Source organism: Vigna umbellata, chromosome 2, assembly GCF_029865625.1.
Source record: "Vigna umbellata cultivar VRB3 chromosome 2, Vumbellata_1.0, whole genome shotgun sequence".
Classification (NCBI taxonomy): domain Eukaryota; kingdom Viridiplantae; phylum Streptophyta; class Magnoliopsida; order Fabales; family Fabaceae; genus Vigna; species Vigna umbellata.
In genome coordinates this window covers 32954120-32970539 of record NC_142166.1, presented here as the reverse complement: position 1 = coordinate 32970539, position 16420 = coordinate 32954120, and the positions used below count along the sequence as shown (strand labels likewise).

General features: G+C 33.1%; 1 protein-coding gene across 7 annotated transcripts; it reads right to left on the bottom strand.

Annotated features, from left to right (window-relative positions):
• Positions 1–10028: 10028 nt before the first annotated feature.
• LOC124822803 (uncharacterized) lies at positions 10029–14181 on the bottom strand. Of its 7 annotated transcripts, none has more exons than XM_088106585.1 (5): positions 14048–14168; positions 13856–13934; positions 12593–12873; positions 12178–12244; positions 10029–10756 (listed from the first exon to the last, which is right to left on the bottom strand). In XM_088106585.1, exon 5 carries the CDS (start codon positions 10672–10674, stop codon positions 10315–10317), a length of 360 nt encoding a protein of 119 aa, XP_087962711.1. In that variant the 5' UTR covers positions 10675–10756; positions 12178–12244; positions 12593–12873; positions 13856–13934; positions 14048–14168; the 3' UTR covers positions 10029–10314. The 7 variants fall into 7 exon arrangements, 6 of the variants coding, with proteins under 6 accessions (XP_087962711.1, XP_087962709.1, XP_087962710.1 ...); XM_088106583.1 differs by having other exon boundaries at positions 10029–10766; positions 14048–14167; XM_088106584.1 differs by having other exon boundaries at positions 10029–10766; positions 13856–13939; positions 14048–14146.
• Between the last annotated feature and the right edge of the window lie 2239 nt (positions 14182–16420).

Sequence of the window (16420 nt, the reverse complement as noted above, 5' to 3'; positions counted from 1 at the left end):
GATGGCCTATTGCGTTACATGGATAGGACGTGCATTCCAAATGACAGTGAGCTGAAGCGGATTATAATGGAGGAGGGACATCACAGCCGTCTTAGCATGCATCCTGGCATGACTAAGATGTATCAAGACCTTCGTTTATCCTTCTGGTGGCCTGGTATGAAGAGTGACATTGCACGTTTTGTGTCCTCTTGCTTAACCTGTCAAAGAGCCAAGGCTGAACATCAAAGACCAGGGGGATTGCTGCAGCCATTGGAAATTCCAGAATGGAAGTGGGACAGCATCTCCATGGATTTTGTGACTCATCTGCCACGTACAGTCCGAAACCATGATTCAATTTGGGTGATTGTGGATAGATTGACTAAGAGCGCCCATTTCCTGGCTGTTAATTTAAAGATGTCCATGACAAACTTGGCCAAATTATACGTTAAAGAGATTGTTAGATTACATGGAGTTCCTTCAAGCATTATATCAGATCGAGACACGAGATTCACATCTCGTTTTTGGCAGTCATTGCAAGGAGAATTGGGAAGCAAACTGCAAATGAGTTCTGCTTATCACCCTCAGACGGATGGCCAATCTGAACGAACCATCCAGACTCTTGAAGACTTGTTGAGGACGTGTGTTATAGATCATATGGGAGTATGGGATGAAGTTCTGCCGCTTGTTGAATTCACATACAATAACAGCTTTCAAGCAAGCATAGGAATGGCACCGTTTGAAGCTCTTTATGGAAGAAAGTGTAGAACTCCTTTGTGTTGGTTCCAAGAAGGTGAGACTGCAGTAACCGGACCTGAATTAATCCAACAAACAACTGAGAAGGTGAAATTAATCCAAGAACGATTGAAGACGTCTCAAAGCAGGCAGAAATCGTATGCTGATAAGAGAAGAAGACCCTTAGAGTTTGCTGCTGGAGATCACGTGTTCCTCAGGCTGAATCCAATCACTGGAGTGGGGAGAGTTCTTCGTCCAAAGAAGCTATCACCTAAGTACGTTGGACCTTATCAAATTCTGAAGAAGATTGGATCAGTTGCGTATGAACTGGCTTTACCACCTCAACTGTCCAACCTTCATCCAGTCTTTCATGTTTCACAACTCCGGAAATATATAGCTGATCCATCACATGTACTGGAGTTAGAAGACATCCAAATTCGCCCAGACAGGACACTGGAGATGCAACCTGTTTGTGTGGAAGACAGCCGCACCAGACTCTACAAAGGCAAAGATGTTCGTCTCGTAAAAGTGGTGTGGAATGCAAAGACTGGTGACTCAACATGGGAGGTTGAAGAGGCTGTGAGAGAATTATACCCGCACCTATTTCCTGGTAAGCCTTAGGATTTTCGAGGACGAAAATTTTTTTAGTTAGGGGGAATGTGAAACCCTGATAAATTAATATATACAAATCCATTCTCTGATCACATTTTTAAATGCACTGTGCCCCGTCAAATTCCACTCTTTTCCTCTCTGCATGCACTAATGCCATCTGTCACGTTGGAAGCTTCCAAAAGCTGTAGTGGAAATCAGGTGGCAGTATGTGAGTGCACCATTGTTTGACGAGGAAGAGAAACACAATTTCTCTGAAAACACTTCTCTTCCTTCCATGCAATCTTCTTCTTCCTCAAGAAATTCTGGCCTTCCATCTTCTCTGTATTCTCCCTGAACTCTTTCATATTCTCTCTAAGATAACTCACCTTCATCTCCTCCAATCTCATTTCAGACACCGTAGGAAACCTCTCTGCACCGTGAGCATTCTTCTGAACCAAACAGAACTGAGAACTGAACTGGTAAGTTCTCGTCTCTGCACCTTTATCTATTTAGTTCATGCGAACCAATTTCTGGTTGCATGCATGAGTTATAGGTCTGAACCTTATGTCATTTTGGTTTATTAGATTTAGTGAGAATCTTGGAGTGACTCGTTGGGTAGAAAGCCGTGAGAGCACTAGAGAAACCATAAGCATTTGGAGTTCACTGCTAGACAGGTAAGGGAAGCTTTAGTAATTTAATTTAATACTAGTTTGATGTTCATGACAGTAATGAAGTGTACTGGATGTCTGAAATGCATGAAATATTTGATGTTTGAGTATGTATGAAAGATCCTGTGGCACTGGTTGTATATGAATGATAATGTGTGAAAATGTATGTTGATGCTGATATGTCTGCACTTGAAAATGGATAATTCGGGTTGATGAGATGATGAATATTGTTGGATTTTATGCAGAATGTGTAATATATGATTTGGAATATGATTGGAGTCTGGATTTATGAGATGACAATATGAATTCTGTAATGTATGAGATTTATGGTGAAGATGAAATTTTAAAGTTCTAATCATATGAAAACTGTGAAATTATCTGTTTGAAAAATCTGGAAATTCTTATCTTCTCTGATTGATCTTGTACGCTCGTTATCGAACGGTCTTATACCGTTCGGTTTCCCTGGAACATCACTTAGCATGAGGATTCTTTCATTTGGAAAGGACTCTGATTAAGAACGAGCGTTATTGGTGTCAAGAGTTAGGCGTGAGCGTTCGGCTTAGCCTAGCGTGTCCAATTATTGAAAATAAATTGAAGTATAGTTAGGACGTTCGGTTTTGTTTACCAGCGTTCGTCATAAGCATCGCTTAGTATTAGACTGAGCGTTCGTCCAAAGGAACTCTCGGTCTTAGATTGAGCGTTCGTCCTAGTTAGCGTTCGGTCTGATACCGAAAGTCCGTTCAGATGAGCGTTCGTTCTATTTGGTGCTCGGTCATTGACCTAGCGTTCGTCCTAAGGAGGGTTCAGTTTCTACTGAACGCTCGTCCTTATCATTGCTCGTGAGCGAACTTCACAGCATTCGTTCAATTTATTAGTTAACGTTCGGTCTTTGACTGGCAGTGTTCGTTTCCGAATTTACTAATGCTCTGATTATTTCTTTGAAATCATTTAAACTGTGATGGTCCTTTTCATTTAATCTCAAGTCTTTATACTTAGAATTTTCCTAAGTATTACTTGGATCTTTTAGAATCAATTTCAATTAAATTAGTCAATTGTCTCAACGTCTGTGAATGAATAATGGTGCGTTTCTTTTGTTCAGAAACGTGATAGCAGTGTACTGTAATACAATCATCTGAATCTATTAAATGATAAACTTCGTTTAAATTAAGAGAGTGGAACATAGAATGAAAATGTGAATAAGAGAACTGGTTAACATGTACGAATGGTATTTGAATGAATTTTATGGGATTGGATTGTGAATGAGCGTTCCAAGGAGGAACGTCTCCATGGTGTGAATATGAGAAGTAGTGTAGTATGACCATGGTAAAGCTGCTGATGGCTGTTTATCCTGATATTCCGTGAGTGCTCATCCTCATGTAGAGGGGAGTAGGTCATGCGTGGGAATGGCAGGAGGCCCTAGTCCTATTGAGTACTTTGGACTGATAGGGTTAACCTCGGGTGGCAGCTGATGGATGTTTCCAGTTACCACACCACCCGGGTGCAAGAACGCCTGTAGATACATGGCTTCATACAGTCTGGACAGTCTTTAATTATGAGAATTGGATAAGCTACTGTATGCGAGAAATATATCTAATGTTGTATGAAATGTATGATTGATTTACTATGTTAAAATATGTTGATTGTATAAATTAAATTACCTAAGCTTACCCTTGCGTTTTCCTTGTGTTGTCTACTGTTTCTGTATGTCCGTATTGTCAATGCAATGATCATCCGTTGTGGATGTGAGCAGATGGTGAGGCACCTCTGGAAACAATGCTGGAAGAAGAAAATTTGGAGGATGCCAACTTGGTAGAAGTTGAGGTTAAAGCTGAGCAGTAGAGCGCTCGTCCTGTGGCAGTTGTTAATCTTTCTGTATAGTATTTTGGGACGTTAGTTGTATAGTTTTGCAGAACGTTTGTCCAGGGACTCGTTTTATTTTTGGTAGATTCTGAACGCTGTAAATTTTAGTACGTTCGGTTTTTATTTTGAGCAGCTGTTGTAAATATTAAGACTGCACTGTAATTTCAGTAAATGTGATTAGTTCTGATTAATGGTAATTACTATTTATTGGGATATTACATAGATCATTATTATACATTGGATGAGAATCATTATTCTTATTCGTATTAGAAGTAACTAGGAAAAAGTATTATTTGCATTAAATCAATTTTTTTTCCATTGTTTTAAATATACTAATTGAATATCACTATTTTATCTTAAAAAAATAGCCATATGAATAAAAATAATCTCACAATTTTCCTACCCAATATAAATAATCAACACACAAATAAATTAGCTTATCTAGAATAATAGCATTATGAAAATAATCATTACTCAATAAAATAATAAAAATGATAGCAATTAAATTTTAACTTAATAAACAAAAATAGTATAATAAAAACACTGTGAAGATTTAACTCAATATGATCTTGTTTAAGAGGTTTCTAGATGACTGTCGTAGTTAAATGATTCAAAAATTACATGCAGTAGACAATACATGTAGTAAGTGAAGATAAGATGATTAGTCTTGTATCGTCTAGTATATATCATGTACAATTTGGTTGAATCTTCTAATGGGCTATCATCTAGTGGCTACTAAGCTTCTATGTTAGAAGCATTGTTCATGCACTGTCTTCAGATTTGAGTTTGTGTCTCATGTTTGAGGGCCAACAGAGGGTTTAAACTTATTTTTTTCTCTTTTTATGTTTTTATGTTTTTATCTTTTTAGTTTTATTTATCTTTTTATTTTTTAATTTTTATATGTTTATCTTTTTATTTTTATTTTTATTTTTATTTTTATTTTTTATTTTTTCATCTTTTTATTTTTTAACCTTTTTATTTTTTTCATTCTATCTTTCTATCTTTCTATTTTTTTTATCTTTTTATCTTTCTATCTGCTCAATTTTTTTTCTTTTTAATTTTTTATCTATTTGTGCTAATTAAGTGCTCTAGTGTAGTGTTCTTTAGTGTTTGCAGGATAAAATTCAAAAATCTGTACTAGGAGCACAAGATCATCAAGAGAAGAAGCACAACATCTACTGATGGATGTTAGGTGATTGAGTATCTACTGAAGGATACTATGCTATCAGACACTTACTAATGAGTGTTGGTGAAAAGGATTTGCATCTACTGATGGATGCTAGGTGATTGAGTATCTACTGAAGGATATTATGTTACTAGACACTTACTGATGGGTTTTGGTGATAAAGATATGCGTCTACTAAAGGATGCTGAAGGATTTTGGGTCAGGCTCGTGACGTTAAACAAGCGCTACCTGGGAGACACCCCAGTTTTCTAAACTTGTCTTTTTATTTTTGTGAACTTTAATTTGCTTCTGTTTCTAGAATAGGTTATGATGTACTTGGCTTAAAATTTAATCTGTGATGCAATGGTTTGATGGTGATGTTATGTTTGTGATGAGTGTTGCTTTATGATGCTAATTATATTGATTAATGTTGAGATGATGCATGATGCTAATAACACAGGTGGTTGCTCATAATATTGTAAAAACATATGCATGATGATTTCAATTGTGATTAATATGTTGGGCAGGATGTTTATCAAATTGTGGAACTTATGTTAACCTGTGAGAGACTAGGCTCCAGAATTTTTGATTAATTGAGTGCTATTACTTTGGAAGCATGATTGATTTTGCCTAATTTTCTATGATTCAACCACTTGCTAGCTTTTTACAAATGATCAAGGCCATGTTTTTCTTCTCCCTTAGAGCCAATGTTTATAGGTGAACCTAATAAAGATCAATGTTTCTCTAACCTCTGCACCTTGAGCCTAAATTTGAAAAATGGAAAAAACCCTTTTTGAAATCCTTACCTTGAGTTAAGAAGAGTATGTGTTTGTGGTAATGGAGAATGGTTCAAGTTTGGAGTGGTGAGAAACCGGAAAGAACTTTGTGAAATTTATCAAAGAGCATTGAACAAAAGCAAAAAGCAAAAGAAAAGGAAAAGAGAAGAAAAGAAAAAAAAGAAAAGGTTTAGCTCAATGAAAGGAAAGTTGGGAGTAAGTTGAAGATTTGGTTTCTCACATAAAAGGAGAAAGAGAGATTATTGTTAATGTGAATAAATGAATTGTGCACTCTCTTAACTCAAGGATTTTGTTGTCTAGAAAAACCAATTTTCTTCTTTGTCCAGCCTCAATACAAGCCTTAAAAAGTCCTTGTGATGATAACTTGCTTGTGAGTGTGTTTGATATGTGGTTAAATGGAAGACAAAGTTGATTCATGTGACATTGTGATGGTAGAGTGTAAGAGTGATACCTCACTATACACCTTTGAGTTTGAGTGAAACACTTTTGAGTGCTTGAGTGAAACACTGTCTTTGGTGAGGAATTGTTCCATGCATTTTATGATAACATTCTTGCTTGTTTGTTGATTATTCATGAGGTTTGCATCTATTGTGTATTTCTTGGTTAAGTGAGCACCATAGTTGAAGCTTGATTGGCTAAAGCATCATTATATCTTGACTAATCTCATGATAAAGAAACAGAAGCAAGATAGCTAATTAACCAAAGTACATTCTTGATTAATTCTTGTAAAGTTTTTACTATTAATCAAAGTACATTCTCAATTATTGACAAAAACTCATTCAATCATATGAAAGTTTCTAACTTTAATCTAGATTCTCAACTAAAATTAAAAATCATTTGACTCATATGATTGATATGTTATGAAGATTTGACACCATGCTAAATTGCAATAATGTAAAAATCATTACTTATACTTGATTAAAAAGCAAAAGACGTGGATAAAAATAAATCACAACAAGAATCAAAAGAAGAAACAAATTTATTCATCTAACCTCATAATCCAGTTAAGAAATTACTAACTCAATTAACCCGAGAGGCTTAACACTTCCCTAGTGTGTTTTCCTAAGTTTCTTTATATAAAATTTGGATTGGACTTGTTTTAGGTTTTTCTACTATTGTAATCTTCTTTATGATAATGTAATTTCCTCTAATTATCTTCTAAATAATCCAATATCTTCAAAATATATTTGATTTTTGTGGAGATCCAAAAATATTTGAGAAGATATATGCTAGATTAAAAAAGATTCGGTAAATATTATCTTTGATATTTATTGATATAGTTAAATAAGGTAATTATTTAACAATATCAAATAAAATATCTTAAGATATATTTTTTTCAAATTATTTTAATCATAAACACTCAATTATCAAAGCCCTTTTAGTAGAAAAATATAGAGAAAACGGTAAGATCCAATTTTTGTTGCATCTTACATTTTCTTGGCTTAGCTAAATTTCTTCACTTTTTCATCCAACGCTTGGATTAATTCCTCGTGATCTTGATTATTTTTCATTCTTGGATTTATCATTAAGGTGTCATGAAACTTTAATCAATTTATTTTCACATCTCAATGAGCTCAACTTAGCTGCAGCTGCACTAACATACATCAAAATATCCATAAAATATTTATGCAACTAAAAAGTTATTTTTAACATGTTTTTGTATCTCATGCTAAATAAACTCAATTATAACAAATCCTAATTAAAATATCTTACTAAAGTACAAAAAACAATTAAGAATCTAATATTAAAAGCTGAATGAGGGTATAAATATGTACTCATCAACCACTCATAAACTTTCGTTAAGCGGAAAGGGTGTCATTGACTGCTATAGGACATCAGCATTGTCTGTTTTCCAATGTCAATCAATGTCTTTTTTATCTTCCGACATTAAATTAATGTCTCCTAATATAATGCTGGTGTTTTTACATATGTTAAAGATCGAAAATAACAAGTGAAAGTTGTTTTTTTACCTGTGAATGTTTTAAATTGTAAATGTGTGATAATATAAATAATAATGTGATAGACATGCGTTAAACCTTGATTTATATATGATTTATTATGTTAATTCACATTTATACTTTTATCTCATATTTCTATTATGATTATATGTAATAAAAAACAATCAAATAACTTTTACACGTAGAGACAAAAATTCTAAAGCAAAACTATGAATTATATATATTTTATCTTCTTTTGGATATAGATATGAGAATCTAATATTTTTTATCATATATATATATTGTGTATAAATAAATCATATCCAATAAACTAATATATATAATATTAAACTGCAATATTATGGAAGAAAACAAATTACTAGTGAAAGACAAATAACGTTTAATAAAGTACATTACAACTTAGAGTTAACTTTACCTGTAAAAGACCACCTTTAAATATTCATTTAGAATAATAATCATTCAAGAAATAATGGTGAATGTAAGTAATATTTCTTTTATGATGGTTTAGTTTTTCAAACTAAAACTAAATAATATTTTGTTTATATTTTTAATAAAAGTAGTTTGTTCCATACAGTGAATCATGCAAAAGAGAAAATAGCTTAAGATTATCATATTCAATTTTTGTGAACAATGTAAATCATTTTCAGTATAAATTGAACTAATAGTGAGTTTTAAACAGTATTAATGCTTGTTTAAGATTGCATAGCTGGATTTGGTCACTTCTTGAATTCAATAATTATGCTAATAAATTTAGTTTTGCCTATAGTAAAGGCCTCTATATGTTTGACAAAACTATTAGTACTATAAATAGGTGCTTTAGCTTAATTATTAGTGTGAAGTGTCATTAGTCCAATCGTGTTTGTTAGCTGTCATTTTGTATATAAAGTATATATATACAAAGTTAACTATATATATATATATATATATATATATATATATATATATATATATATATATATATATATTCACAATTTAATCTCATCCAAAACTCTTTTTCAGAATATATAAAATCAACTGTTACCATCGAAATCGTACTTAATATACAGTACAAAGTTCTCCTAATATAATCAACGACAGTAAATAATATGAAACTACTTTAAATATATAAATTAAAAAACTCATTTGGATCGAGAAGCTTCTTATAAAAGATATATGCACAGTCAAATTTTGGCTAGAGTATATTTTAAAGTGTCTTTCAATTTTCAATGGATATTGTGACCCTATGGTAAACCAATAATTAATAAATATGTGTACTTACAAAGTTTCATCTTATGAATAATATAATAGATAATATATTTACTATTCAAATCTTGTTACTTTTTTAGTTGTTAAGGGCTATTTTTGTTGCCCATTTTTTTCACTTTATATTTTTGTGTTCAGTAGTTTAAAAAGTCAAAATAGATCTCAATGAAATATTTACAGCTATAAAAAATAAAATACCTCTATATTTATAAATTTGATTATAATATATAAAATACCTTTATGAATTCCAAAATAAATAAAAAGGTTATACCATAGTGTGTTAACAAGGAAGGTAAGTCACTCAAACAATTTTAGTAAATAACTAGGTTGGATTGAATAGATTTGCAGTTCAATTTCCTAACATAGTATAAAGAATATTTTGTTAAAAAAAGAAAAACTCACTTTCATGATTTTTTTTTATGTTTAAAACAATTGCATGAAATGATGATGACAAAATGGTGATGAGATAAAAAATAGAAAAAAAGAGTGTGATGTTTCCAAAGCAAGAGAAAACAAAAGAATGGTGTGTCTTAAATGTGGTAAAAGATGAAGCATGAGTTTTTTGAAGTAAGAACAAATGTAGTATGTAGTGTAGAGGCAATTTGTATAACTTGCTTCCATATTCACTACACCTATGTTGAGTAGGTTTGATTCATTGCACCTCAACCTAACCCATGTGAGTTATATAATCCATGTATATATAGGACCTTGTACACTTCGTATTAGGTTAACTATGAGTTGTAACATTTGCGTTATCTCAAGTGAGAAGTTTGCCATGAGAGAGAAACTTACGTATTGTAATTTCTGATTTAGTAAACTTTCTCCCTCAATAATATTTCATTCAAATCACGTTTTAATTCTTGTGTATGCTTGTTCTTTATGTATCCTCCCGTTTACCTTTTATCGTTTCCGGCGCTTGCACCGTACTCAGTTTTCTGTGTGTTTGTGTTGTAGTTGATTTTGAGTGAATTTGTGAGCTATTCCACGACATATTGGTGGCTGGTCTAAGTATGGTACAGTAGAGAAGACCGAAGGATCAAACCAAAAGAACGAATTTTCTTTTCGGAAAGACCTCTCATTCTTTAAACACAGGAATTGTGACAAAAACTAGTGAAACTCTTTTTCACTACTAAAGTAGGCAATTATTTGTGACAGTCAAATTTAAACTGAACATCCTCCTCTAGTTTCAATGTCGTAATCTTATAATTGCAACCGAAATTAAATAATTATTGAGTTGCAAAGCTAAGTTCAACGATTTCACCAGTTACTCTACAAATATATTCTTTAGCTTTCATTAATCACCGCTCAGCTGAATCAATTCTCTAGCTACTTGGGCCAGCTTCATCATGATTCTTACAGCCAAACCCACTATCGTGAGGGCATTTATCAGAGTGATGTTCTTCTTCATCGCTGTCATCTTCATCAAAGGGCCTCTCTTTATGGAAGATACAGCATTTCTTGGAACTCTTCTTCTGCATAAACTCATTGTCTACGGTGCCCTCTTTCCAACTGACCTTTTTCTTCTTGCGATTCAGGGGGAGGAAAAGTACTTCTTCAGGTTGCTGTTGGTGCTGAGATGAAGAGGTTGATGGCTCAGAGTTTTGAATTGTTATGATGGTGGTGGCAGTGATGGAAGAGGAAGACATCGCTACTGGTCTGGTGGGGTTCGTGCGTCTGTCCATGACTGTTCTCTTAGCTCAAGAGATTGGAGAGACAAAAATACTAATTTTGTGGTTGTTATGTTCCTGTTTATTCTCCTTCAACCTGCATTCAACTTAGAATATGAAATAATGTCAATGCTTAATAATCAAATTTAGTTTGACAAACTTATATGTTTCTCAAGTTTTTTTGTATGATTTTAGCGTAATGTACCAGTAGCTGTCCCATGTCACAAAGTGCTACAACAGGATATAAAAAGGGTCAGTGTCCCTGTCGGTGTCCCCAATAAAGTGGGGAATGAAAAAGTAAAACACAATCCAAAGAGAAACCCAATTCAATCTAAAAATGAATATTCCGTTGAATCAGTGATCCATCGACTGCATGTTCGTTTCCCTTCCCCTCTGATGTGCCGCAAATAGCTTGTTTGCACATTCTAATATTAAGAAAATAAGTGACAGTATGATTAGCTATTGATAAGTTTAGTGGTTTGATCCAAGCCTCACTTTTTAATTTTGTTAGAGCAAAATTTTACATCTACTACCTGATTTTGCTCTTCAGAAGAAGAATACCAACACTGAAAAGTGGCATAATCTATTCCTAATGTTGAAAACAATCAGCATTAAATATGATTAGAAGCAATTCCCCCCACCTGTACAAAAGGACCAAAACCTTATACATCTTAGGCAATATTTAAGGATCGCATGCTCCTATAAGGATCGGATACCCATATTCCACCACCATACAATCCTGTTATATGAAACCTTCCAAAACCAAAACAAACCTAGTACAACAATTAAATGAATTCCAACAACTTTGGCCAAATCCAAAAAAACATTTTATAAGTATGTTCATAACAAAAGGTTTCAAGATCCCGACAAATCCAATGTCAAATAATCATTAAAAAGCTCAAAACCCAAAAACATAATGTGACCAGCCACTCTTTCGAAACTCCAAATAACAAAACTTTCGAAATTCCAACAACCCTTGAATTGGTTATTGCTAAGCAAGTTACGAAAGGCATATCAGACATAACTTGATAGGTTTCTGATACCACATTGGGTCAAGAACACACCATGTTTTCACATCTTCTAACCTTTCATTTCATTTTTTAACTGGACTTTTGACAAACTTGACAAAACGCGTAGTATAAATTCTAAAGCTTTTAATATTACGAATTTACAATATTAAGAACTGTTAGACTTGTATATGTCCATTGGACAAATGGATTTAGTTTTAAAATGAGTGGATAATGGTGCAGTTTAGAATTTTGGTATATATAAATAAAACCTAAAGGGGTTATCATATTAAACAAGACTTATAAAGTATAGAGAGTATCAGAAAACTTGTGGAAGGATAAATACAACTAAAATTTAGTTTCAGCAGCCTGAAAAAACAAAAAACAACTGAATTTTAGTGTATGTTAATAATTGTGTGTTCTCCTTATAAACTAACAAACAGTAAATAAGTTTCGATATTTAACTAAGGAGAAAATAAACAAAATTTAGGAGGAAGGAATGGCCTTGAACCTGGACTAATTTGGTAATTAACAAGATCCGGCAAAAACCTCCTCAGCAAAGCACCTACATGTGACAACTGAAATAACCATTCTCAGGATCAGAAAGAGTAAAGGACAACCCAATGATGTATGAAATTAGTTTATTCATGGCTAATGTATTTGTTAAAATCTGACTAGTCACCTTTATTATAATTATCATTTCAATTACTCTTTTTTTCAACCAGAAGACCAGAAACTAAATTAGACCAACAACATGTCAATCTTTACATATAAGTAATCAAACTCGCCAGTTATAACTCGGACGACTTTACATGCTCACTCAGTGCTTCCGAATTAACTCGGAAGCAATCTCGATGAGCATGCTTCTGATTTGGCGAGTTCATGAAGATTTTTTTTAATGTAAAACGACTTATTTTTAGGCTCACCAGATTAGGGTTTTCTGATTTAGGCGCACATACGAAGCTTATCTTCTTCCTTCATCTCCTGCGATTCACCCAGCACTTTGCTCTAAGTCGCTCGCGATTTCCGTCAGCCGTCGACCACACTGTTTCGCACTCGCAGTGGGTTGCACTATTTCGCCCTCTCCTCTTTCGTCGTACTGTTTCGCACCATCTTCCTTTGGTTGTGTAAGTGAAAATAATTGCTGAAGTTGGTTGCTCTTTAATTTCTCAGACCTTTCGCTTTTTAATTTCTCGGCCACTCTCCTCTGTTTATAATTTCGAATTGTTTTCAATTGCTGCATTATTTTCTCTTTAATTTTTTATTTGCAGTAAAAATGTTAGAGCATTATTTTTAAGAATAATTTGTATAAAATTATATAATTTTTTTGGAACTTATTTAAATTAAAAAATATTATTCATTTAATTTTTTATTTATCTAAAGTAAACTTTTACGAGTTTATAACACTCACAAATTTATATAAACTCATAAATTTAACAACTTTTGCATGGAAAAAACAAATAATTTTATAAAATACTAACCAAATCAATAATTACATGTGTATGTATCAAATTAAACAGAGAATGCATAAGAGACTATTTTATTCGTATTAGAATCAATTCAATAACTTTTTATATGTAAGGACCAAATTAAAAGTTTACCCTAGTAGAGACTAATTGAGATATATTTTCCAGTACATATTTAAAATAAACAATATAAAATATAAAATAATACCATACTATTCTATAACTTATTAAAATTTAAAAAGTTTTGTAGAAATGGCATGTAACATTTACTAACCAAAAATCAGTCTCGTCCGATTCTAGTTCTATCTCTTTTCCAGAACCGTACTATCAGCCTGTGATTCCTAAAGCCCCTCCCAACAGAGGTTCTTGTTTACATGTCGCTTTTATGTCAATGTTATGATGAAAAAAATAGTTGGTGTGTTTTGCCATTCATATATCAGGAGAAAGGATTACCCTTTTTTGGCTGATTTAACTGTCAATAAATTTTCTTTGCAATCGATTTTGCCCTGTTAATATATCTTTTTCCTTACTCGCATCGAATTTGTCATAATCAACAGAAACTAATAACAAAAGTGAAACAACAAAATCAATAACATCCATTTATTTATTTAGGAGTATTTTTTGAATAATTTTCTGGGCATTTTCGCACATTTGTAAGCATCACATCTGGTGGAACAGACACCATAATCAACATATTGTATAATGTAAACAATTCGTTCAAACCTTGTTGGAAAGAATTAAAGATCTGTGCCGTATGTCCACCGTCCTACGTACTAACAGAATTAACCACTTTGTTTTGTCTCTGCACTAAATCAAACACAAGAAAGAAACAAGAATTAAAAGAATATGAAAAGGAAGGAAAATCAACAAAAACATACAGATCAGAATCTTACAAAATAATGAGAAGATCCGTACCTGATGTAGTTTGATTTAAGACGCGATCAAAGCCTCGTTCAGGATACAAGAATTTGAGACGCGAACAGGGAAAGACAGCCTACTGAGCGGCAATTGTTTTTACCATTTTAGACCATGTTCATACCCAATCCCTCTTAATTGCAACAAAATGATGAGATGTCAATTAACAAGAAATATGATAATTAAAAAAAAATAATAATACTTTCACAACATTTCTTTTCCAATATTTATCATTATTTACGTGTTATTTTGTGATTTATTCAAAATTACTTTATAATTAATAATAATAATAATACCAACATGAATCAATTACATGATACCACGTAAATGTTAAAATATTATAAAAAAATATTGTTAAAATATCATTATTTTTAAAAAATATTAAAATTGATTTATCTTTTCGACTTATTTTTTTTCAAATAAAAAATTATAAAATCAACAATTTATCTTAGGAATCTATAATGAAAAAAGATAACCCACTACCTAAACTTCGCGAGTGTCTGGGCTAGATGTTTGGAATGGGCTTGGCCTTTTGTGAACTAGAACCTTGAACAATGAAATATGGGTGTTGCTCCCTCCACCACCACTCTATACTTCTTCCACCTCCCCACATTATTTTAAATACAATTATATCCTTAAGTTAAAAAGATTTTTACTTTTATCCTATTTTAAATAATTTGAAATCCTAATTTTACTTTCCCAGCACCCATCCACGGAACTCTCTTCCCCTTTCCCCATTTTCGTTTCACCTCCCCACCTCCCGCACTTCCATTCCTTTTTCATCCCAGTTTTTTATTTTGGTTTAAAAGCTTCCATTGTCGCCGTGGTGTGAAGGAGCGTCGCCGCCGTGGTGTGGAGGAACATCGAGGAGCGTCCAGAGCATCAACCAGCGTAAGGAAGTATACATCAACGGAGGTGACATCTTCAACTGATGTCAACATCCGTTTAAGGTAAAACGGATGTCGACATCCGTTTTTCCTTAAACGGATGTTGACATCCGTTGAAGGATGTTGACATCCGTTGAAGGATGTCACCTCCGTTTACGTTTTTTATTTTAGGGTTTTATTTCAAGGTGTATTCGAATACGAGGAAGCACGACACACACTGCACCACTCCACGCACTGCTTCACGAGAGCGACACTGCACCACGAGAGGGAGTCTGCTTGATAATTCTTTCCACCACCACCAACCTTTGCAACTTGTAGTATCTCACAACGACGAAAGAAAGAGAGGGAGAAATATAATGTTAAAATGAAAGAAAAGTATTTTACTCATGTACGTGACTAGAATAAGTTATTAGTGAAATAGGTTGTGAATGGGTAAAATTAAAAAATAATAACCCTAAAAATAAAATTTTACTGAGGGACAAAATAGTAAAGGGGAGGTGGAGGGAGAAAGATGTGGTGGTGGAGGGAGCAACAACCATGAAATATACTTATTAGGTGGCTGTTGGGTGTTGCTCCCTCCACCACCACACCTTTCTTCCTGTACCTCCCCTTTACTATTTTGCTCCTAAGTAAAATTTTACTTTTAGGGTTGTTATTTTTTAATTTTACCCATTCACAACCTATTCCACTAATAACCTATTCTAGTCCCCCGTACATGAGTAAAATACTTTTCTTTCATTTTAATATTATATTTCTTCTTTTCTTTCTTTTGTTGCTGTGAGATACTACAAGTTGCAAAGGTTGGTGGTGGTGGAAAGAATTATCAAGCAGTCTCCCTCTCGTGGTGCAGTGTCGCTCTCGTGGTGCAGTGCGTGTGTTGCTTCCTCTAGGTGCGTATTCGAATAAACCTTCAAATAAAACCCTAAAATAAAAAACGTAACTTTTAAACGGAGGTGACATCCTTCAACGGATGTCAACATCCGTTTAAGGTAAAACGGATGTCGACATCCGTTTTTCCTTAAATGGATGTCGACATCTGTTTTTCCTTAAACGGATGTCGACATCTGTTGAAGGATGTCACCTCTGTTTAAAGGTTACGTTTTTTATTTTAGGGTTTGTTTTATTAGTTTATTTTTTATTTTGAAAATATTTTAATAATTTAATTTAAATGTTTTGATTTATTATTTTTGAATATATTTTTAATGTATTTTAATAATGTAAGAAAAATGAAGAAGAAAGAAAGGGAGGAGGAGAAGTGAAACGAAGAAGACAAATGAGATTGCAGAGTAAAACAGAAGACAAATTGTTAAACGAAAATGAGAGATGGAAAGATTGGGTGCACGGAGTAAAGTATGAAAACTAGGTTTAAAATAAATTAAAATAGTAAAAGTAAAAAATTTTAATCTGAGGATATAATTGAAATTAAAGAAAATTGGAGAGGTAGAGAGAAAAAGGTGTGGTGATGGAGGGAGCAATACAACTTGAC